The sequence below is a fragment of the Natrix helvetica genome (assembly GCF_964273705.1).
Source record: "Natrix helvetica genome assembly, chromosome: 3".
Taxonomy (NCBI): domain Eukaryota; kingdom Metazoa; phylum Chordata; class Lepidosauria; order Squamata; family Natricidae; genus Natrix; species Natrix helvetica.
The window spans coordinates 113,393,717-113,418,144 of NC_138549.1; the positions used below are offsets into that span (position 1 = coordinate 113,393,717).

Consider the following 24,428-nt stretch of genomic DNA (forward strand, 5'->3'; position numbering starts at 1 on the left):
GTTTTTACTATAAAGCTAACAATCTTTTGAGATATTGGTGAGAACTTGGAGCAATTAGGATCAAAGATATGCTAATTATAAATATATCAACAGATTCATATTCATCAGAATATCTGCAATGGAATCGTGTGTAGCTTCAAACAACCTGTTGTATATTGGATTGCAAAAATCCAGACCCCTTAGAGGGCAATGAGAGTTGGAGTTCTCATCATTTCAAGGTCGTTGAGATACAATAGTTACCGTATTTTTCAAACTACAAGATGCACTGGAGTATAAGATTTTGAAGAAGTAAATTTTTCAAAAAAGTTTTTGCATTCTGCAGACCTTCCAAACCCTCTGCACGCCCCATTTTTTGTGAAAAATGGGGCATGCAGAGAGTTTGAGAGGCCGGGGATGGGGTGGGGGGGCAAAAACGAGAAAAAAATGGCCCATTTTTTGCAAGGGCATGCATAGGCTTTGGGAGGCTCTTAAAGTGCTCCTGGGGGCTGGGGGGGTCACAAATGAGCAAAAAACGGCCCATTTTCACTTGTTTTTGCCCTCCCCAGCCCCCAGGAGCACTTTGCAGGCCTCCCAAACCTTCTGCGTGTCCATTTTTGTGAAAAATGGGATGCACGGGGGCAGGGTTTTGGGAGGCCAAAAATGCTGTATTCCGTGTATAAGGCACACCCAGATTTTCACCCTTTTGAGAGGTGGAGTGCATCTTATACTCCGAAAAATACAGAATGTAAATTCCACAGAGTTAGACTTCTGATGATTATATATGGATGTACAATATGCTTAAAATCCTGACCATTCTTTCATAATAATTCATAGTTCAAGACAAAATTAATTGAAATGACTTCCTAGTAAACATATGTTATAAGATCATGCTATTGAAACATTGACCTCGGTGCCATAACTATTATATCCTATTTGCTTTCAGAGTTCATTGAGACAGGAACTAGTTTAGGCAAACACAGCACAGAATAAACCATTAAAAAAACATGTTTGTCAGAAAGCTGTTTTGACTGTTGCCTACAAATTAGTAATTGTTTTGTGAGAAATTTTTTAACCTCAGAAGCTTTTTTCGCCCCAAGCTTCTTAGAAATTTCATACCAAGTTTAGTACTAGAAACAAGAAACACTCATTTCAAAGTCTTATTTTCGTGGGTGAATATTTGAGTTGCTTTTATAGTTTTTATAGCCATTTGCTTCTCAAAGGTTTCCTCATTGGTGGTTCTCATTCTGATCTTGTTTGGAGAATCTCAAACCTTCAAGGTCTGAGTCTGCAGTAGCAAACATTTGTCTTCAGGTAGTCCTCAACTTAAACTGTCTACATTAAACTGTCTACCATGGACCTTACCCCATTCCTAAGAGATCCGTAAAGGGGGGTTGCATAAGCGCACCAGTGTGCCTAACACCCCTGCCCTACTGTCCCCATTTATTTGCATTTATTTATTTCATTCATATCCATGTTTATATTTATACCTGCTATCTTGTACATGTTTGACAAACTAATAAATAATAAATAAATGTACAAAGTGATTTATGATCAATTTTCACACTTAGAACTACTGTAGTGCAACTTCAGGAAGGCCAGTGAAAGACGGCATGGGTAAATACGAGTAAAAGGAGATGTGTGGGGGAGAGCACATGGTACATGCAAGTGAAGAAAGGCCAGATATGAGGAAGATTTACCTGAATGACTTGTGACCTTCCTTGCTGGCTTCCCCATTGATTTTAAGTCAAGGTCAAGATTGCAAATGACAATCATCAGACCCCAGGGCTCAACAACTAGTTGTAAGTGCAAGCTAGTTCCCAAGCATTTTAATTTGGTTCACATGACTATCAGGGTGGTGGCGTAACAGCCAAAACTGTAGGACAAATCATAACTCCCTTTGTTTAGCACCATCATAACTTTGAATGGTCACTGAATGAATTATCATAACCCGAGGACTTCAAAATTCCCAACCGGGAATTTCCTGAGTATTGGGTTATTCATCTTGTGAAAAGGGAAAAAAATTACCTCCTGTTAATAAATATTTTTCCACTCCTTGCATATTTTGTGTTCTTTCCAACAAGCCCCTGCATCACCACTGGTGGTAGAACATGAACATCCAACATGAAGAAACAGGGATGTACATAAAGTTTAGTACCATTTTTCAGCCTCCTTCAGAGGGCATACTCAGCAACCCAGCTAAAATTCTGTGGCTGCATTTTTGTTGGCACAAATATTTAATTCCAAAGTTTATAACCAACAGCACCAAAGGCTACATAGCGGCTAAAGTGAGTTCTTTGGTCAAATTCAAACCATTTTATTATTAAACTGGTTAATTAGCAATTTGAAAGGAAAAATCTGGGTCTTAAGGTCTCCCCGGTCACTGCCAAACCACAACCTATTAACTACTCTTGTCTTTCAACAGTCATAACAATGAGGTTTTGAGTACATATGGAACCAACTATGTGTGAGGCTTTTATGAGAGATTTTAACAGAGGGCATGGTTTTGCAAACAACAATTCTAGAACATAATTTCATGGTTTTTACTTCCTTCATTGTCCCTTCAAAGAAACAAAACCCTTCTGTCATTATAGGATGTAAGTTTCAAACAGGCTTTTTTTGCTGACACCGGGGGAAGCTTTTAAGTGACTTCCCTTGGGCTTGTTTTTTGTGGATTTGTTTCCTTGACACTGACCCCATGAAGGTGCCTTTCAAAGTGCATCAACCTCCTGTCAGAATATGAAGTGAGTAAGGGAAAGAAAAGGAAAACTAACCATGTTCAGGAAGTTAATGGAATTATGGGATTTAGCGAACATCAAGCAGTTTGAACATTTGGTGTTATTTGAAGGGATTTAACTGATTTATATCTTAGTCCATGTGCAATGAATGTAGAGGTAGTTCTTGACTTGTATGACCAAAATCGGGACTGGAACGTGCATCATTAAGTGAGGCAAATGCAAGTTTATAGACTTTTTGCTTTGGATGTTAAGTGAATCACATGGTTGTTAAGTGAATCTAACTTCTCCCATTGACTTTTTGTCAGAGATTGGCCACAAGAGCCTAAATAACTCTGCAATCTACATAAATGTCGCAGCGACCCTGCAACACACTCGTTGTCCGAGGTTCTTCAGACTTTCCTTGTCGATAACTCCCGCAGGAGCGAATTTAGAGGGCCCCTCGCAAGGGTGGATTAGCCAATAAAAGACACCACACAAAAGATTCTCGGAGTGAGAGAGCACGAAGTGCCCGGGGTGATGTTGTGTCCCCCAAATAGATCGCAACAGACTCTTTTATTAAGCAGATTCATTAGGGCGGGGGGAGATACACGCATAAGAGGGTAGCATATAGAAATCACAGAAAAGCATGACTCATTGCATACGTAACAGAAACTTAAAGCTTAGAAGAAAAGGAAACTTATTCTAGAAACGAAACTGAACACTAGTAAAGCCTAGAAACAAAACTTAACACTAGTAGAGAAACGAAACCTAAATGTGGCTGATAGATAGCTCTGTTACACACCAGATATTAAAACTAGACAGCATATATACATAGATAGGCAATACGTGGCAATTCTAAGGAAGCCTTAAAAGGTTATATTCTCTTGGCCTATTATATTAGTAGCAAATGCTGAAGCCTGAACCAAACTTGTATCCATACATAAATGTATGTCAGTTGCCAAGGACCCAAATTTTGATCATGTGATTATGGAGATGCTGTGATAACCAAATAACAACAAAGTTGGAAGGGACCTTGGAGGTCTTCTAGTCCAATACCCTGTCCAGGCAGGAAACCCTATATCCATTATGGCGAACCTATAATTCCATGGATTTTCGGCCTTTTGGGAGACCAGGGAAGACCGTTTTCGCCCTCCCCAGGCTTCAGGAAAGCCTCCGGAGCCTGGGGAGGGCATAAACGGCCTCACCATCACCCCGGAGGCCCTCTGGAAGGCGGAAATGGATCATTTCTGAACTTCCGGTTGGCCTGTTGGGCCCGTTTTTTTACGCTCCCCAGGCTCCAGAGGCTTTCATGAAGCCTGGAGAAGGCAAAAAACAGGCCCAACAGACCAATCAGAAGTTCGGAAATGATCGTTTCCACTTTCCGGGGGGGGTGGAGGCTGTTTCCGTTCTCCCAAGACTTCAGGAAAGCCTCTGGAGCTTTTGTGAAAATCCCCCCCCCTGCATGTGTGCATGCACAGGCGGCAGGGGGGGGGCACATGCGCACAATTTTGGCACGCCAAAAAAAGTTAGCCATCACTGCCCTATACTATTTCAGACAAATGACTGTCCAATCTCTTCTTAGAAACTTACAGTGTTGGAGGTGATGAATCAGTTGTAAAGTCACTTTTTTCAGTGCTGTTATAACTTCAAATGGTTATGAGTCATGGGTTACCTGTGCAACTTTTCCTTGGCATTTGGGTTAGCACGCCAGATACATATAGTGAACTGGAATAAGTGGAGCAAGGAAAAAAACCAAAATATCCATTTACATAACTTCTAAATCTCAATCTCCAGTCAGCTATTAAATAGTTTCACCTTCTGTCCAATTAAAAATTAAAGTTGTGGAAAGCAGTTGCAAGAGGTATTTCACAAAGCATACACATGTTTTAAAACACCTTTTCCATTAGCAGTGGTCTGATTCTACAAATGAGTAAAATTTAATCTTCCTGGATCATGCCCGAAGCAATTTTTTTCAATGAAGGTACTATGATACCAAATGATGAAACCAACATTCTAATACTCAGGCGTTTGTAGTTTTGCCATTTGTAGTTTCATGGAGATGTTTTAAGTCTGTAAGTTTCCATAGCAATATCTCAACATACTTCATCACTATTTAGTATTTGTCTTATCTATTCAGTCAATGATCAATAAATTTAAAAGAACTATAAAACTATAAAAAATTAATTGACATGTCTTAGAATATAGAAATTGAGAGCCAGTTTTCTCCAATGATGAAGGCAACAGACTAGAAACGAGGAGATTGTGAGTTCTAATCCCCCTTTAGGCACAAAAATCAGCTGTGTGGCTTTCGGCCAGTCATTCGCTCCCAGCCCATCTAACTTCACAGGGTTGTTTTTGTTGTTGTTGTTGTTGTTGTTGTTGTTGTTGTTGTTCAAATAGAAAGAGAGAAGAGTAGCAGATATGTTCACCACCAATTATTTATGAGACTAATAAAGGTGACATAAAAAAACTCTTTAAAAATGGTGAACAAGGAGAGCTCTGTCTAATAAATTGTCTGCAGTAATTGATGATTTAAAGATGTATAAGTGATATTGAGAGACTGACTCAAGAGTAGATAACAGGGGAAAAACAGGGACAAAGGAACTAAAGAATGTCTGAATGCTTATTCCGCTGCCTATTCCAAATAGGCAACCTGAGACAACCTTGGCTTGCTATAAAATAGGCCCTGTCTTTACTGATATTGAACCATGCATGAATAATTGCCTTTGAGGGATTTTTTCTTGCCAAGTAGAGGGCTTTTGGAAGTCAACTCTAGCTGACTTCATTTCCTCAGGATACATCTACTGCTGAAATCTAAACTGTTTAGATGCCCTAATTTTCTCTAAGAAATCTTGCGAATTTTAGAGAAGTGTGAGATCTCTGAATGAAAATAGAGTAATTTCAAAGGTTTTGGTCAGAAGTAATTTAAAATTGATTTATGTATGTTTACTTTTAAATACATGGAAGTCTGTGGTCTGGTGAATATGGATTATTTCCTCCTAAAAAGTATGGTCTCTTGGAAAAACATACCTGCATAACCTATCTGAAATATATTTAAAAGAGTTTTGATTATGGCAATATTTTCTGTTCCAAATGGAGGGGGGGGGGATAAGAGAGGGACAAAGTTAAAATAGAAGCCAGCAATAATGCAAGCAATAGAGATATTCTCCTGTTATTTTCCCAACCATTGATAACAGTGGTGGGATTCAAAAAAAATTACTACTGGTTCTGTGGGTGTGGCTTGATGGGCGTGGCTTGGTGAGCATGGCAGGGGAAGGATACTATAAAATCTCCATTCCCAGCCCACTCCAGGGGAAGGTTACTGCAAAATCCCCATTCCTTTCCGATCAGCTGGGACTCGGGAGGCAGAGAATAGATGGGGGCGGGGCCAGTCAGAAGTGGTATATACCGGTTCTTCGAACTACTCAAAATTTCCACTACCGGTTCTCCAGAACCTGCTGGATACCATCTCTGATTGATAATCATTCAAAAGAATCTAAACATTTACAAAAACCAATTACTCTTCAACAGCAAAATTAATATATGAAACAACTAATTTGATTTCACATGACCACATCATATCAACCAATACTGCATTTTGTGCTCAACCTTAAATGATTTATCCCTTTCTATTTTGCACATTTTAATCTAGTTTTAATTAAAATATCCTTATATTTATTCCTTACATTATCCTTTGCATTTTTGTCATCTTTACTGTCATAATAAAATCTTGGAGTTAGAAAGGCTACTATATTGAATTCATTCCTCTGCTAAGTGCAGGGATTCCAAAATAAAGAGAGCTTCTCTTTTGGCCATCAATGCATGAAAAGGCAATGCTAGTGATCTTTTAGAACAATGCAATGTATCTTGAGTAAATATTGGCTAAGATGTTGGATTATAACTGGATCATGGGGAACTACGTAAGTAAGTCCTCCCTAAACCATGAAAGGTCACTAAATCAAAGAATTGTTGTAATGATGTAACAATGGGGAAGAAAATGTTGTGTGCCACAGAGCAAATAAATTGAAACAAATAAATAATTTGTCATTGTTTGATTGTAAGTAGCCAGAATTCTTTACAAATTAGACACAAAGCATTGCTGGATTAAACATTGCTTCAGGTGGGGTAAACATCTGCTGATTCATGCATATATTAAAGAGAGGAAAAGAAAGAAAGGATCAGCAACAGCAGATTTTCCAAAGGTGTGTCCTATTAAGAAAATCTTGGCTTGATTTTTTTTTTTAAATTAAGGTGCCTCAAATAATCTCAAACAGAAATGACTAGTTGTTTAAAAAGCTATTTGTTCCCTTTATGAAACCAATACAATGACAATTTGATTTGGAATTGAAGACTTTGTGTGCCATAAAACAATGCTTTATGAAGGGCACTCAATTTCCTTAGAAAAGACAACATTGTAAGTAGCTTTAGATTTAGCTTTTTAGAGCTTAACATTGTCAAAAATCAGCAAAAGAACTGACTGAGAACAGCTTCGGAAGGTATAGGAAAAGTGAACATTGTTTTGCTGATAACCAAATGTTGTTTATTATGCACAGGAAACGAGTTTTATTTCACTAAATCAGAAATGTCCTTTTACCCCAATTGTCATATTTTTATACACCTCTTACTAGCAGTGTCCACTAGTAGAATAAGCAGGAGTCAGGCTGACAAAAGCGGAACAAATCTCATTCTTTTTCTCTGTACATTGCACATAAATCTTTTGAACACTGCTGCATGTTATCTTTGTTACCTGCTTTAGAAATCTAATAACTTATCTAAAAATAGGGCAGGTTAAACATCGGAAAACTACCCTGTGCTACTTGGAATGTGAAGAATGTCATTCTGTAATAAAGATATAATGAATATTCTCCCAAAAAATATAAAGTAGCAAAAATAATCCAAGATATATTTAAAAGTAGATCATGAAAATGCTAAGCTTGTTTGACATTCCTAAAAATATATTGATGGAAAGATTTGGGGATCTTTCAGTTACAGTTCCTCTGAAAATTGCCCTTCTCAGAAGTCTAAAATTTTCCATGACCTGTGAAATATGAGATTAGTATCTCTTTAATCTAAACATGCTGCAAAAATCATAGGTTTAGAAGATTTACCTTTTGAGGCTTGTAGGCTGTAGAGGAAATAGCTCATCTGAGGATTTCCTGTGGATTCTATATTCTGGATTTATAAAAACTTCAGGCAAAAATGGTTGTTTGGGAGATGTTAAAATGTCCAAATGTTAAACTGTTTTCCAGACATATTAACTATTATTTCGGTTGTACTAGTTAACATTTTTATCACTCAAGGTAACCTGGACTTTATTCAGATAGCTATGTAGCTGTACTGTTGCTGTGAGACAAACTATGTGAAAAATGGATTCAGGATATGCCCATAATGTGGTGAAATTCTCACAATTATTCACCATTAAGGTAATGGCGGGCGGGTGGGCCCTCCAGAGCATCGTACTGGAACGGTACCCGGTGCTCCCAGCAGGCACCGGTACGCCCGTACTGGGGCGTACTGCCTGCAACCCACCACTGAGGTAGTCCTTCATTATAACTACAACTGAGCTCAAAAACTTCTGTTGCTAAGTGAGACATTTGTTTAAATGAATTTTGTCTCACTTTATGGCCTTTCCCGCCACATTTGTTAAGTGAATCACTGCAGTTAGCAACATAGTGGTTAAGTGAATCTGGCTTCCCCATTGACTTTGCTTGTCAGAAGGTTGCAAACACATGATCCCAGGACACTGCAACCGTCATAAATATGAGTCAATTGCCAAGTCCCTGAATTTTGATCACGTGTCACAGGGATGCTGCCATGAGTTTCAAAAACTGTCGTAAGTCACATTTTCCAGTGCCATTGAAACTTCAAATGGTCATTAAACAAACTGTTATATAATTGTTATATAACTGTTACTACCTGTCCATATGTTGCTTTCAAAAAATGCCCCAGAGTTATTCATTTTAGTCTTTTAAATTCCTTTAGCAATGTGGCTCAAATTAAAATTTCCAATCTGACTTCCTGGGAATTATCTTGCATTCCACTCCAAGACAGGAGATGGGCTTTAGGGGAGAAAGGACTTCAATCAGCATGGTCCGTATGGTAGGGCTGCCACCAGCTGAACGGAAGATGAGGTATGATAGCAAGCTGTCTTAAAATTGCTGCTATTATTTCAGTATCAGCTTTCCCAGTACAGGTAGTCCTTGATTTACAACAGCTCATTTAGTGACCATTCAAAGTTACAGTGTCACTGAAAAAAGTGACTTATGACCGTTTTTTGTACTTATGATGGTTGCAGCATCCCCATCAGACATGGTATTCTGCCGGTTAAGACCGATTCGCCCTGTCAGCTGGCCCCGTCCACCCACCCAGTCTCTATGGCATCCCATTTAGGCCCTTTTTTAAGCCAAAGCACATGCATGGAAACCTGAGCGCCTGCGCCCTCACATTTGCGAACTGGTAGGGAAGGTAAGTGAATACCACCCCTGATCCCCATGGTCATGTGATCAACATGTGGCAATTGACTCATGTTTATAACGGTTGCCATTCCGGGTCACATGTGATCCCCTTTTGCGAACTTCTGGCAAGCAAAGTTAATGGGAAGCCAGATTCACTTAACAATTGTGTTCTTAACTTAATAACTGCAGTGATTCACTTAACAACTGTGGCAGGAAATGTCATAAAATGGGGACAAAATTCATGTAACAAATGTCTCACTTAGCGACAAACATTTTGGGCTCCATTGTGGTTGTAAGTCAAGGACTACCTGTATATGGTTTAATGAAGTTAATACAATGCAATACAATAATACAATACAATACAATAGCAGAGTTGGAAGGGACCTTGGAGGGCTTCTAGTCCAACCCCCTGCCTAGGCAAGAAACCCTATACTGTTTCAGACAAATAGCTATCCAACATCTTCTTAATGACTTCCAGTGTTGCCCCATATTTTAGTGAAACAGGCATAGATACAAGCATTATTCCTCATGCTAAACTTATATTTAATTAGTCTTCAATCCATGAATATTACAATTTAGTAACTAGGGTACTTGCTTATTTTAAGTATTTAATATTTAACTATGTTTGTATTTATTTTTATGTATTTATGTTTTAATCTGACTGTACACCGCCCCGAGTCCCTTCTGGGAGAGGGGGCGGTATAAAAGTTTGAAATAAAGTAAAGTAAAGTAAATTTAGTAAAGGACATGTCTTTGTGTTTGTACATATAGTTTACTACAGCTGTGTTTCTGTGTCGGACTGGATAATGTGTGCATGTGTGCATATATGCACAAATGCCAAGTTCATATATTTACACGTGTTTGTCTTAAATTAAATCTAGGGATGAATAAATTGGATTAAATTAATTAAGAGATATAGATGATACGCTCTTAGTAGGTAACACTCATAATTTGATCTGTAATTTATTAAGTAAAGCTTTCTAAATTGTTGTAATCTCATCTTCTAGGAGCAGATACTTGTTTCTGTATTACAGGGCAGTTCTTAGCATATCAAACCATCTCTCACATATCCCAACATTTTCACCTCATAAAATTAGCTTAGTTGCTTATTATGGGGAGAATGTGCTTGCTGCATGAGAATAAGAATAAAGCTCCCCATGTAAGCGCAAGTTAACATCCTTGTAAAGACATAATAAGAAGCCACATTCTAAACAGGATTTTTTTAAAAAAAATCTACAACACTTTAGATACTGTTGACCTACAACTCTACTCCAAAGTATCTGTCATCATTGGCTTTGATAAATAGAACTTCTGAGAGATTTGGGGGCACATTGGTTTTCCCACTCCTAGAAGCTGAGACTGAACCGAGAGTTCAAAACAGTCCGTTTATTTTGTAGAAAAACAAATATTCTAAGCTATACGGAAGAAATCTTATAAAAGTGTTCCCCAAATTGGGGGACTCATAGTATACGGAAGTAAAATTGCCATAAGAAAATGTTGGTTTGCATTTATGAAAGGATTTCTTCGAGGGCCATATCAGCATTGTAGTTCTCTGCAGGCCAGTGAAGTGGGAAACCGGGTGGGGGAGATGGGATAGACATCTCCTGCAGCATCCTGCCCTGAACAGCCTTCTGCAGCACGTTATCAGCCAAAATGGGGCACAGGAGGTACATGAGCCCTCTGCACCGCCTGTTTTTGGCTGGCAGAGTGCTGCAGGAGGTCGTGGAGGCTGAAAACGGGCTGCAGGAGGACTGCACTATTTTGGCCGGCAGAGGCATCACGGGCCAGTCCTTTGATATTTCCAGTCCATCCCTGTGGGCCCAATTTAAGCACCCCATTTATTTATTTATTCTTCGCATTTCTAAACCGCCCCCTCTCCCAAAAAGGGACTCGGGGCGGTGTACAGTCCACAGAACAAATAAATAAAATACAAATATAAATATAACTATAAATATACGTATATATGTGGAGGAGGTTAAAATTAAGAGTACTGTACGGAAGAATAAATATGGGTCTAAAAGCCCTAAAAACAATTAAAAATTAAAACATTACCCTTAAAATAACCAGATGAGAGTATACTACCAGGAGTTCATAGTTGTAACATTTATAATTATGCCAGGCCAGCTAATCGGAACAGGTGAGTCTTCAATTTTTGTCGGAAGGAGCGGGCTAGATCCGGCCTGTGGGCCTTGAGTTTGACACCATTGTTATATTCCAACATATATGGAACGTGTCATGTAAGGGAAGGTTGTTCTGCACAATGTGTGAAACCATGCCTATTTTTATTCTTTATTCTTATCTAAATATATGTATTTCCAATGTTTTTCAGGTGTTGTTTGCTTTGAATCAAACTTTATTACAACACGAAAGTCTTCGAGCTGGCAGCTGGCAGGCTCCTTACACAACTGAAGACCTTATCAAGCATTACAATTGCGGTGACCTAAATGCTGTTATATTCAATCATGATTCTTCACAGGTAGGATGATTTCACAATTGTCTTACATTTGGGCAAGACCAAAAAGGCATAATTGTTGCATCTCACCACTACAGCTGTTTCACATTTAGTTTCACGTTTCTTTGGCCTGTTCTGTTATCTGACTTGAATAGATATGTGGAGAAGTTAAAACAGGTATCACCCGATGATATTTTCGTATCCCCTTAATTTCCCAAAACAAGTATTTGAATTATCACTGGACAGATAAGGAACATTTTATGACACCCACAGGTATAAACTCCTATTTAACTGAACTAAACTAAACTAAGCTAAACTAAGATATTGTGATTATAAATCTGTGGCGTAATACAGAATTTGTTTATACATGGAAGGGTAGCTAAATCCTTGAAATAGGCATTAGGACCAAGGAAAAATATTCTATTTGACTGTGATTCAAAATACATTGTTGTTTAAAATTATTCCTGGAATTAAAGAAAAGCTCCTGAAGACAGCATGAGTTTTGTTCATACACATTAATAATAGTCAGAACTGAAAATGGATCTTCTTTAAAACATTTCTTTGGATCTAATTGAATGCTGGTCCTGTTCTCAGTTATAGATGCATCTCTTTTCAGTGATCTTGCTGATTTTGGTGATCTGTCGCACTTTTCTGTGAAATATGAGATGCTGTGTATTAATCAATAGCTAATTAAACTCAGCTTAGGCTTTTCATTGGATTTAATTATAGTTAATTATAGATATGAATCTGTATCCCCTGTTTTCTGGGTTTCATTCTGTCCCCCTCACCCTCAAACTAGGAGAATAAGAAAGAAGAAACTATTTTCTTCTGATTCCTCCTTACTTTTCCAGCCCTGTCCAAGCCGGCAAATAAAGTTGTTACAAACTCCAGGGTCTTAGGAAGGACCTGTCCCATGCAATGCTCACCTCTGCCATTTTGGGCAAGACCATTGTAGAACTGGACAATAACTTAGAGATATAATTAGTAATAAATAATCCTCAAAAGGCCTTTACATTGTCTTAAAATATCAATACTTCTGAATCTGCCCCAGTGACATCTTCAAGATTTTGATTGTCCCAAATCATACGGTACCAGTATTTTGGTAAAAATCCGTATGGTTGCTAACATTTACCTGATGACCCATGATCAAAATCAAGCAAGTTTTGATTTTGGCCTATTCTGTAGATTTTGGGACCAAGTGGTTACTTCAAAAACATTTATTTTGTCTTGGGGGGGATTTTGTTGCTCTTATTAGGAGTGTTATGTTCCTGCGTTCACGTTGAATACAAACAGAGAGTCAGTTTGTTTGGTGAAAAACTTTATCTCTATCTAATAGTATGTGATAACCAGCACTAAATGACAATGATACAAAGGTAAGCAAATCCAAGTCAGTTCTAACCAAGTTAGAACTGTCATCACGCGTATGTATGCATGTATGTATGTATGTATGTATGTATGTATGTATGTATGTATGTATGTATTTGTGTTACAACCCCTGGTATGCCCAAATATGGGAGGGAGCTCACTACTCCCTCTTTCTGTCCTTCGGCTCATTACAGAAAACCATCCAGGCAGAAAACCATATTTTTATTTTTAATGTTGCCTTTTTATATATATATTTGTGTTGTATTTTGTGTTTATATTTGTGTTGTATTTGTGCTGATAAATAAATAAAGGGAGACTAGTATAGATCTATTTCAAACTATGATTTATTTATTTATCAGCACAAATACAACACACACACACACACACACACGCACACACACATATATATATTTGTGTTACAACCCCTGGTATGCCCAAATATATATATACCATTACCATCACTCGTGTATATATACCATTACCTCACCCAGCTCCACCCACAACTCCACCCAGATGACACCTTCGTAGGAGTAAGTTGCATTGATCAAAACTATTCAGAACAATGGTTTTGGAGTTACTTGATACTAGATAGCTCAAATTATTATAATCAAATTGCCCCTACAACGCAACCCCCAAAGTGGTCTAAAACATCTCAAAGGATCCCAGCTGCAAAATGTTCAAACCAGCTAACAGTGCCTTGCCAATCTTGACTTGCTTTCTGCTCTCTCATTTTTGCTTGTCTTCTCTGAATCCTGGAAATTCTTACGTTCTTCACATGTCTCCTTGAGAAACACGACAATATCACCCCTAGATTAATTTCTGTACTAGTTCTATATGTTTTGGTCTAATGATGGATTAAAAGGTTTTTGAATGGAATGTGTGCATAGTAGAAAGTTAACTGCAAGTACTTACAAGGCCTTTGAACATAATTCCCTCTCCTTAGGACAAAAGACTTGATAATAATTGAGTTTGTATCTGAAGAGGAAATGAGCATTATGGCAATAAGTTAAGAGGCCAGTTAATTTCCTAAACATGTCATAATTCATTCATAATTTGCGTGTCATATGACTTTGGGTGGAATCTATTGCTTTCTCTTAGATCTTCTATATCATAATGAACTTTGAAATGCTTCTGTGGTTTTCTACCTTCCACCCTATGCAAGCAATTCAAGCAGACACAGTTTATACATCTGTAACTGTCACCAGCAAAAAGTAATACAATGGAATGTGATCCATCCACTTTAAGGACTTCTGTGTCACCACTTAAATCACTCCAGTTTAAATGACTTGGATTAATTTGGAAGCCTCAGATATATCTGATAATGGGTTTTAAAAATAAACAGAATGCTATCCTTCAAATAACTGGAGGGAGGGAACTTACATTTCACTGAAAATAGTAATCAACAGCAACTTGTCTGTGACAGTAAAATAGAAATCTCACATAACCCTTACAAAAAGTGAGGGGAACACATGTTTTTCAGTAAAAATCAATTATACCATCTTGATTTTAATTTCCACTGGGAACTTGAGCAGCAAACAAAACAAACAAAAGCTTGTATTGTTGGTGTGATTGTGTTACATTTTTGTCTCCATAGTTTTCTCACTTAAATCCTTATTTAATCTCAGTAAGGCTGAACAAGACAAAGTTTATTTAGTTGAAGCATGTCAGAGAAACACAATAGGAAACAGCTCACTTTGTTGTACGGGTTTCTGCAACATACTTGACTAATAAATTTGCAGCACATTTTCTGGCAAAGCTGTCAAAGCGATACAAAACTTAGCTTCAAAACAAAGACGGAGATGTTGTGATTTCTTCTTCATTACTCTCTGAGTGGATAGCCTTTGCTTTCAAGGAAGATTTCTCTGTTCAGATTTATGTTTCCATTAACATTTCCTGAGATTTGATTTGTATAAGCATTTCAACGCCCATGCTAACTTCCATCTACTTTAGCCTTCATCTCATACTCAACTATCCTCTATATGTGCTTCTAGAGTATAGCCTCAGCTTGTGGTGCCGTTTCTAAACTGATTGAAGTTTGTAGCCTTCTAACTCCCCACTGTCTAAAGTCATTATAATGTACTATAAACAGACATATATCCATATTCATTTAGTTATTTTTGTCATGAGTATTAGCTATAGAGGGAGATTTCTCTGAAGTTAAGTTTACAATTTCTGATTGGCTCCTATTATAAATTCATGTAATCATGTTAACATATGCATTTTAGCAATCATCTGTTCATCATTTGTACACAATCCTTACAAAGTCAGTCACACAATATTCAATACCATACATTCTTTTTGTCTTCTTTCACTCTTTCTGATAATTGTAAATAGGAAAACCATTGACAGTTTGGTCCCCTTGCCAACAGTTGTTCTCGATTTTATTTCGTATTCCACTTGACAAAATTCTATTGTCTCATGATATGTTAACCAGTTGTGTTTGTATATTGTATATAACATGCTTATTGTGCTGAGAAACACAAAGGTGTTTCAGGCACAAACTGGATTTACTGTATATCTATTCCATTTTCTTAGTATAGCATATCTAACAGGCAGTGACGTGCGGTGAGGTTTATGACTGGTGAGGCACTGACACAGTGCTGGGTTTCAAATATTTTTAGACTTGTGGACTTCAACTCCCAGAATTCCACAGCCAGGCATGCTCAGTTCCAATTTAAAGCGACAGCATTTGTTTTTCTCCTTTGCTCCTTCTTTCTTTTTCTTTTTCTTCTCCTTCCCCTCCTTCCTCCCTCTCTCCCTTCCTCCCCCTCTCTCAAACACACACACACACACACACACACACAGAAGTTGGATTGGACTATCTCTCCTACCCCTTCCCTCTCTCACTCACTCTCAAACAAACCCCCCCCCCACAAAAAAAGTTGGATTGGATATCTTTTTCAGTGGCTTGAAAGCAGCTCCTCTGCCATCCCCCCCCCATTCCCCTGCTGCCTTTCCCAAACACCTCCACCATTGCAAATGCAGCCTGCTGTCTGGGTAGGAAATGCCTGGAACACAATAAAGCCCACCCACCACCTCCTGCTGGCAGGCTGGGGTGAGAGGAGAGGCAGAGAAGCCGGAGGGGAGCCGAGCCTTCCAAAAGAAAGAGGCTGGGGGGAAGTGTGTGTACTACAGCATGGCTCTTTGCCTGGCTTCCTGCCTCCTCCTGTGGTCTCCTCAGTGCTCGCTTGTGCTCTCCCTCCCCAAGTGTAGTTTGATTGCAGGTGGAGCCACGTTGCCTTTTCAAACTTGTAATCAGTGAAGCTGGGCTAGATTTTATATAGTTTTATCCAGCTATGTGTGTGTGAGAGAGAAATGAATGGGGGCCTGGGGAGGAAGTCACTACACTTGGGGAGGGAGAGCACCAGTGAGGTTAAGCAGAGTCATCCACGGTGAGGCAGCAACTAGCTCAGCTTTTTCCTTTTACTTTTTTTTTTTCATGATGAGAGTGGTGAGGCTGTGCCTCACTTGCCTCACCTGACTGCACGTCACTGCTAACAGGGTGATTTTTAAAATCTACATTAACCTTGATTTTATCATTCCACAAATATACATATACTATGTTTATAATATATACAGTATATATGTTATATATTGTAAATATGATGTGGAAATCAGAAAGTTAAATTGGGGGGGGGTGTCAATTAAATTAGGAATTACAGTCACTGTTGCTACTAAGATGGTTCAATATAGTAAGAGTCTGTAAGCTTTATTGATTCATAAGAGTCTGAACCTTTATCAATTATAAATTATATGTATGTATGTATGTATGTATGTATGTATGTATGTATGTATGTATGTATGCCCAAGCCTGAAGATGGCAAGTGAGATCTTGCCGAAACGTTGCCAAGACAATCTCAATCCTACATGGGAAAAGACCCAAATACAACAAAACCAGCATACCTACACCCGTGAAAATCTACGAAAACAAATTTTATACACACACACACACACACACACACACACACACACACACACACACACATTTACATTTACATTTACATTTACATATACACACATATACACATATACAGATATGCACATATACACATATACACATATACACATATACACATATACACATACACATACATACATACACAGACACAGACACAGACACACATTTTAAGATGTCATTAAATGCAGTAATCCCCAGCCTCCATGCTACTGGAAAAGTAAGGGAAATGCCATGCTTATTTATTGATCAACTGTCTGATTGCAAGATTTACATACTGCTTCCATCCAAGTGATTCATATTATGGGTCACCTTGTTTCTGAATGTTGTGATAGAGCACCAAAATTTGCCTGCACAAAATCTTTCAGCAGGCTGTGTAAAGTTATACTGACGCTAAGTTCCTTTAAGGAAAAAGAAGATTGCTTGCTTCTTTGACTTTCTCAGAAGAGAACATTTGTATTTATGCTCCTTGGCAATAAATTTCAGTCTTGTTTCTATGTATCCCTTTTGAATATGTTATCAGAAGATCCTTCTTTCAGATCTGTCCTTAAAGATTTAGGACCCTTGATAAGTCTTAATTGCACCATTAATTTCCTTCTGGTCTAACACTGGATGAAAAACATAGTTGAATGTCTGGATAGTTTCCAAATCTGTGGAATGTTCTAGTTACAAAAATATATGAACTGTATAGCCCAAGACCATGAGATACAGTATTGAATGATGAGCAAAACTGTCATTTATTTAAGGAATGACATACTATATTATTACCTTAAGTTTAAACTTTATATTGCTAGATAGTTGGTATGAATTTTGTCCTTAAAGAAAAACAAAGCCATTATTCCAAATAAAGCTTTGTGAAATAATTGTAGCGAAGGAAAGACTTTGGTTCCGTAACCTACTGAAATAATAAGATTGCTGTGCCTCTAAACCTAGGCCTATATTCATTATGCTAATTCTCTGAGGACAGCTTGGGACACTCTACTATTTATTTTTTTGTGAATTCTGGAAATAGGAACACAATGCATCAACACATTTGTCAGCTCTCACGGTTCAGACCTCTCACAGTTACTACTATTGGGCAAGGCACCACCTATACTGTACCTGTGCATTTTTTAATGCACAGGTACAGTATAGGTGGTGCCTTGCTCAATAGTAGTAACTGTGAGAGGGAACTTGGAGTCCTAATGGACAACCATTTAAATATGAGCCAGCAGTGTGCAGCAGCTGCCAAAAAAAGCCAACACAGTTCTAAGCTGCATAAATAAAGGGATAGAATCAAGATCACGTGAAGTGTTAATACCATTTTATAATGCCTTGGTAAGGCCACACTTGGAATACTGCATTCAGTTTTGGCTGCCATGATGTAGAAAAGATCTGTAGAGAAGAGCAACAAAGATGATTAGGGGACTGGAGGCTAAAACATATGAAGAACGGTTGCAGGAAATGGGTATGTCTAGTTTAATGAAAAGAAGGACTAGGGGATATATATCAGTTGACTCAGATTGATTCAGCATTCTATCTTTCCGAGGTTAGTAAAATGAGGACCCAGATTGTAGGGGCAATATGCTGACTCTGTAAACTGCTTAGAGAGAGCTGTAAAGTACTGTCAAGTGGTATATAAATCTAAGTGCTATTGCTATTGCTATTTTCCTTGTGATTGTATAAAGCAAATATATACAGAAAGTTAAATATGTACATCTTACCAGTATTAATAAATATAGCTTTATAAATATATATTAGAAAATCTTACTCTGAATTGGGCAATATAATTCTATTGTCTAATTACTAGAAAAGGAAAATGTATACATTTTATACTTAAAGGAGAGTACAGAATTAGTAAAATAATGTCCAATTTTTTTAATGGATGCATTCTCTTCCATTTGGTGAGCTTCAGTATTCTCCACTGTCACACAGATTCATGTAGATTGAAAATACTATCCTCCAAGTCTTTGAAACAGATTCAGATATACATTAGCATGCCAATCAGATGATATTGCTTCATGAGTATTTAGAAGTCAATTCAAGAACATAAGGTATGTAGCAGTGGTGGGATTCAAATAATTTAACAACTGGTTCTCTGCCCTAATGCCCAGCTTGGTAGGCATGGCTCTGACTGGGTGGGCGTAACCAACTCAACGCCACTCACTTTGATGGGCGCTTCGCCTTAGCTGTTACAATGTAACAACGGTTAACCGGAGAGGCAGTTTCTGTAAGCAGGGTAATAAAGATTAGGCTAGAAACGACACCAGAATGTTTCCTTCCTGCCTTCCTCACAGGATTAGCCTTGTAAAGTGGGAAAAAAAACAAAATGAGATTTCTTCCAACAACTAGTTCTTTGAACTTCTTAGAAAGTTAACAACCAGTTCTCCAGAATAGTTGCAAAACTATTGGCTGAATCCCATCACTGGTATGTAGGCTAATTGTTAATAATTAGCTAGTATTAACAATAGTGATGCTAAATTTGTTATATATGTATTTGTTATGTTCAAAATCTTTTCAATGATTTTTGGCTTTTCTCTACTAGATCAGTTTTTAGAACCATATTCTAATAAACAAAGTAATCTGTTAATAAAATACTATGCCCTTTATATAAAAATTCTGTATTGAGTAAGTAGTGAATAAAATAACCTACATCTTGAGATAATATCTGTAATACAGATCTTGACTTAGAGATAAGAGACAGAGCTATGTTTCCAGAAGCTTCCTGGATCTTCATAGATCTTAAGGTTGTATAACCTGTACTCTAACTCTTATGTTCAGTGGCCTATATTAACAATAACAGAAGCGTAGAATTATCTTGCTCTAGGATTTTATTCACTGGTGAAATTTTGCACCTTACTATAGAAAATTGTCATTTTACTTTTTGCAAACCAACTATATTGAGGTTTTTCAAATTATTGTTTGGAAGATGCTTACAGAAAAACAATGACGTGGTAAGGAAGCATTTTTGGTAAAACAAAGACTCCAAACTGGGTATTCTTGTTTAGTTTATTTATGTTATTTATTTACTACAAGTGCTTTCTTGCCACTTCAATCATCTTCCATATTTCCACTTTCTTTTGTAAACATCTTTCAGCAAAATGTGCAAACACAGTATAACAAAAGTTGAAAGTTGAAAGAGAATGTTCTTGAAATAAATTATTTGTATTATATTTTTCTTTTCTTGTGAAATATAATCCTTAGTGATAGGATATCCTCTTAATTCTTCGTCTTCTCTATGATCAACATTATATGAGCTAAGCTACTAAACTGAATAAATATTTTTAGTGATAGAATTACAGGGACTTTTTGTGAACGATAGCAAGAATTGAAAAGAGATGGAGATTTGAACTTTTTCATAGATTTAAAATACTCGCAAGTCTTTGAAAACCATAGCTTTCTCTTCTCAAAGTTTAAACCTGTTCAGAAACTTCTACTCTAGAAAGACAAAAGAAGGCCATAGGTACAAGAACTTTCTACTTCAGAGAGTACACCAATTGTAGAAATAAGAGATCTGATTTAATAATGACAGTTGTCCTTATCACTTCTAGGGTTGACTACTGCAATACACATTATCTGCCCTGCTTTTGAAGATCATATTGCATTAGAATGTGACAGCCTGTTTATTGGCAACTGAGAACCAACATAATTGTATAATGATTGTTTTGTGGGCACTTCATTGACTTCCAGTAGAATCCTGAATACAATTCAAAATCCTAATTTTAATCTGTAAGTGCTGATTTGAACCTACAAGGCCTTTATATCTTTGCATCCACCTATCTTCAGGATTATCTCCTTCAGGCATAACCGATATTCATTCATTTTGAATTGGGATGTTCATTCCCTGCCATATGCATGAAGGTGGTAGGGGAACAGGAGAATGTGGAGTGTGGCTGTCAGGGTGTGAATTCCGCCCTGTAAATTAACGAGGTATGAAATCATGGCATTTCCTTGAAGCATACTTTTTAAATAAGCAAAATAAACCCGAGGTATATTCTAAGAAAAACATTTTATTGTAAATAAAGTAAAAACAAAACTTACTAAGTTAATGATTACATCTTGGCAAATTTCCTGTCTGCCTTGGCAGACGGACAAAAAAAAAGTAAAGGTAAAATGAAGGTATGGAATGTGTGACATACGCCGTAAAGTTTAGATAAGAAACAGTTCATTCTACCGTATAACTCAGAATGTGGGTGCAGCTGGCAAACCAAATAAACGCAGTGACAGTGGCTCTGATATTGTGATGGCCTTCAGGAAGGAAGAGATCTTTCATAGAGCTTTTAATACATGAGATGATTGTTGGTTTACAGATGCTGTGATGGATAGGTTTTTAAAAATATTTTGCTATTTTAAAATATTTATTGTTTTATGGGTTTTTAATGATTCACTATAAACTGCTTGGAGTCCTTGTGGAATCAGTGATATATGGATATAATAAAGAAATTTTAAAAGATAAAGAAAAATACCTACAATGTGAATTCTAAACTAGAATGGTTTTGAAAATTTCACCATCTCCACAAAAGCAATATAAAACTCCCAGAAAATCTTGACCCTGCCCAGACTGATTTATGATCCTCGTCAACCCCCCCCCCCCAAAAAAAATTCAATGAGGACCCCATATCAAATGATGACTTATAGTATAACCCCCAAAATTAAGCTATAGTTAATAGAGTCACAAATTAATGTATTGTGTGGATATAGATGAGGTATGTGAATAGTAATAGCAATAGCATTTAGACTTATGTAGTGTTTTACAGCACTTTCTGAGCAGTTTACAATGTAGAGACATTATTTGCATGATGCCTTAAGCATTTCTGACTCTAAGTCCTCATTTTATTGACTTTAAAAGAATGGAAGGCGGAGTCAACGTTGAACCCTGTCAGGATCAAACTCCAGGCTATGTTGCAATACTGCAATTTAACCACTGTCCCACCAGGGCTCCAAGCTCCTGAATATAAGTGACACAATCATTTTTGGATGTTTTAAATGTATTCCAAGTCACCTTCAGTTATGTCCACATGTTGATGGATCAATAGAAATTCTAAACCAGGAAGAAGGAGCTGACGACCCGACGATATGGACGTGTGATCGCGGAACTCCGAGATCGCAGCCAATACTTTTACCGCTGGGTGGTCCATCTGGACCTAAACCATCCCGAAGAGACGGTGATAGGGAAGAGTATGTCTTGCTGATCTCAGGGACATCGCAAAGTCCCTGATTGATCCAAGAGAATCTCTTCTAGCCAGCGATAGAAGCACAGACCCAAGCTGCTGAAGTTGGGACAGTCCGCAACTGGAGGAAAGCGGAAAGAGAAAGTGTGTCCATCTGGTGAGGAAATTTTATTTTTACAAAAGAGACTGCCCAAAAAAGATTAAAACCAAATTAAACTTGTAAAGAAAAGAAAAGAAAAGAAGTGGCGAATTTAAACTATTTTGGACAGTGTGTTATCCTTTTTTTAAATTGTCTTCTATGGATGGAAGTTTTGCAAACACTTCCTACTTTTTAAAGTGAAAGTACTGGCTTTTCTTCTACTTTTTTTAACCTATGGATTAATTTTTTTAATTATTTTCACAATACTGGCTTGGATGGGTTTTTTTCTTTTTATTTTGTTCCATTTAAGAGCCTTGTTTTTTTTAAGCTTGGAATGTAAAGAGGATATAAAAGGAATATAAAGAGAGTAGTAACATCAGAGGGAAAAGAAGTTACATTGCCACTTGGAGGTTGGAGACTGAGTTCTGGAAATATTTTTCTCTCTCTTTTCTTTGATCATTTTCACCTTGCACTTCAAAGGTTTTAGCTTGCAAAGAGATAAGATGGGTCGTTTATGCAGGTGCCCTTTGGATGTCTCTTTGGCAGTGAGAGAGAAGTGAAAAACAAAGCTTTGTTTTCCAACTAGAGTGGCAGTGTTTATAAATTGGACAATGACACAATACCAAGAAGAAACCATAACATTACAACAGATTATGTTTGAAATTAAAACAATATTAGAAACATCAGAGAGAATTGAGAAGAAATTGGAAAATATAGATGGTAATATAGCAAAATTTGATGAAATTGAAGATAGCCAGCTAATGGAAAAAGTGGAGGTTACAGTCTCAAAAACCCAAGGGAAAAAATGAACAAAGAGGCAAGATAACTGTGGATATTGACAGTGATCTGAGCGTGGTTGGAAATGGAAAGAATGGAACATGAAAAGGGAAAAGAGATGGAAAGGAGCTCTACCCCAGATTTCAAGGTAAAGAAGGGGAAAAAAAGAGAAGAATTGATGGATTTAAGGAGAGGAACAAAAACACTACTGATAACCAAAGATAAGCTGATTAAAAAAGCTGATAGAGGGTTTCTAGAATTTATAAGACATGCAACAAGCAACAAGGTGTGAAGAGAAGTCCACACAAAGTTGATTAAGGAAATAACCAGAAGATTAATCCCACATAAGGCAAAAGAAAGAAGACTGTACTACTACTGAAAGACACAGGTTGAGATATGAAAACTATTAACAAAATACTAGCTAAATAGTTAAAATTAGAGCATTATGTTAAAAATGAAGTGATAATGGATATAGCTAGATAGATAATTGATAATGATATAATGTATGCATACTTATTGGTTTGACAAGAGAAAATTTGGTATAAATTTTTAAATGGTAACCATGAAAGGTAGTTTAGAAATTTTGTTATGTATGAAAGCCTATAATATTGAAATTGGATTGATCATGGATATAGTTAGATAAATAATTGATAATGATATAATGTATACATATATATTGGTTTGACAAGAGGAAATTTGGTATAAATTTTAAATGGTGACCATGAAAGGAAGTTTTGAAACTTAGTTATGTATGAAAGCCTATAATATTGAAATTGGATATAAATTGTAAACAGTGATTAAGAAAGGAGGTTTAGAAACTTTGTTATCAAACATAATTAATTGTTATTTAGAACATTTCACAAAGATAGAATGTTGTTGGATGATATTGAAAATAGACAATGGAATGCCATTATGTGGTTTTGCTTTGAATTTTGGAATATTTGTTATAAAGGGATATTAAACAACTATAGTCATATGAAGGATGAGGTATGATAGTAATATACATAGATATATTTGATGTAAAATATATAATTTTATATGGATTTTAGGTGATGACTGTGGAAGGGATGCACGAAAGTTCTTTGTAACCAATTGACACACTTTTTATAATTTGTAATGGAATATGTTTTATGGTGTTTGTTGTGTCTTGTTTGTTTGTGATTATTCAAAAATAAAAAAAATATAAAAAAGAAAAAAAACTCTAAGATATATCCTATTAACATATATTTATATCTATATCATCTATATCTATCTGTCTACCTCTGGTTTTCTGTCTGTCTGTCTGTCTATCATCTATTTTCCTATCCTACCCTACCCTACCCTACCCTATCCTATACTTTCAATAGAATGTTATCTATTTTATTTATTCCATTTAGATTAATAATATCTAATAGTAGAAGATAGATAAGAAAGAGAGAGCAAGAGGGATCTTCTATTGTTAA

The 24,428-nt window shown here is 36.9% G+C and overlaps 1 protein-coding gene across 1 annotated transcript in view; it reads left to right on the forward strand.

The window, feature by feature from the left end:
- The window catches only part of TRABD2B (TraB domain containing 2B), a 238,864-nt gene that overhangs the window by 145,789 nt on the left and 68,647 nt on the right, over positions 1-24,428 (forward strand). Inside the window, exon 3 of the mRNA XM_081949389.1 lies at positions 11,478-11,624. Within this exon, the coding sequence (XP_081805515.1) occupies positions 11,478-11,624 (147 nt within the window). The remainder of the gene's footprint in view (positions 1-11,477; positions 11,625-24,428) is intronic.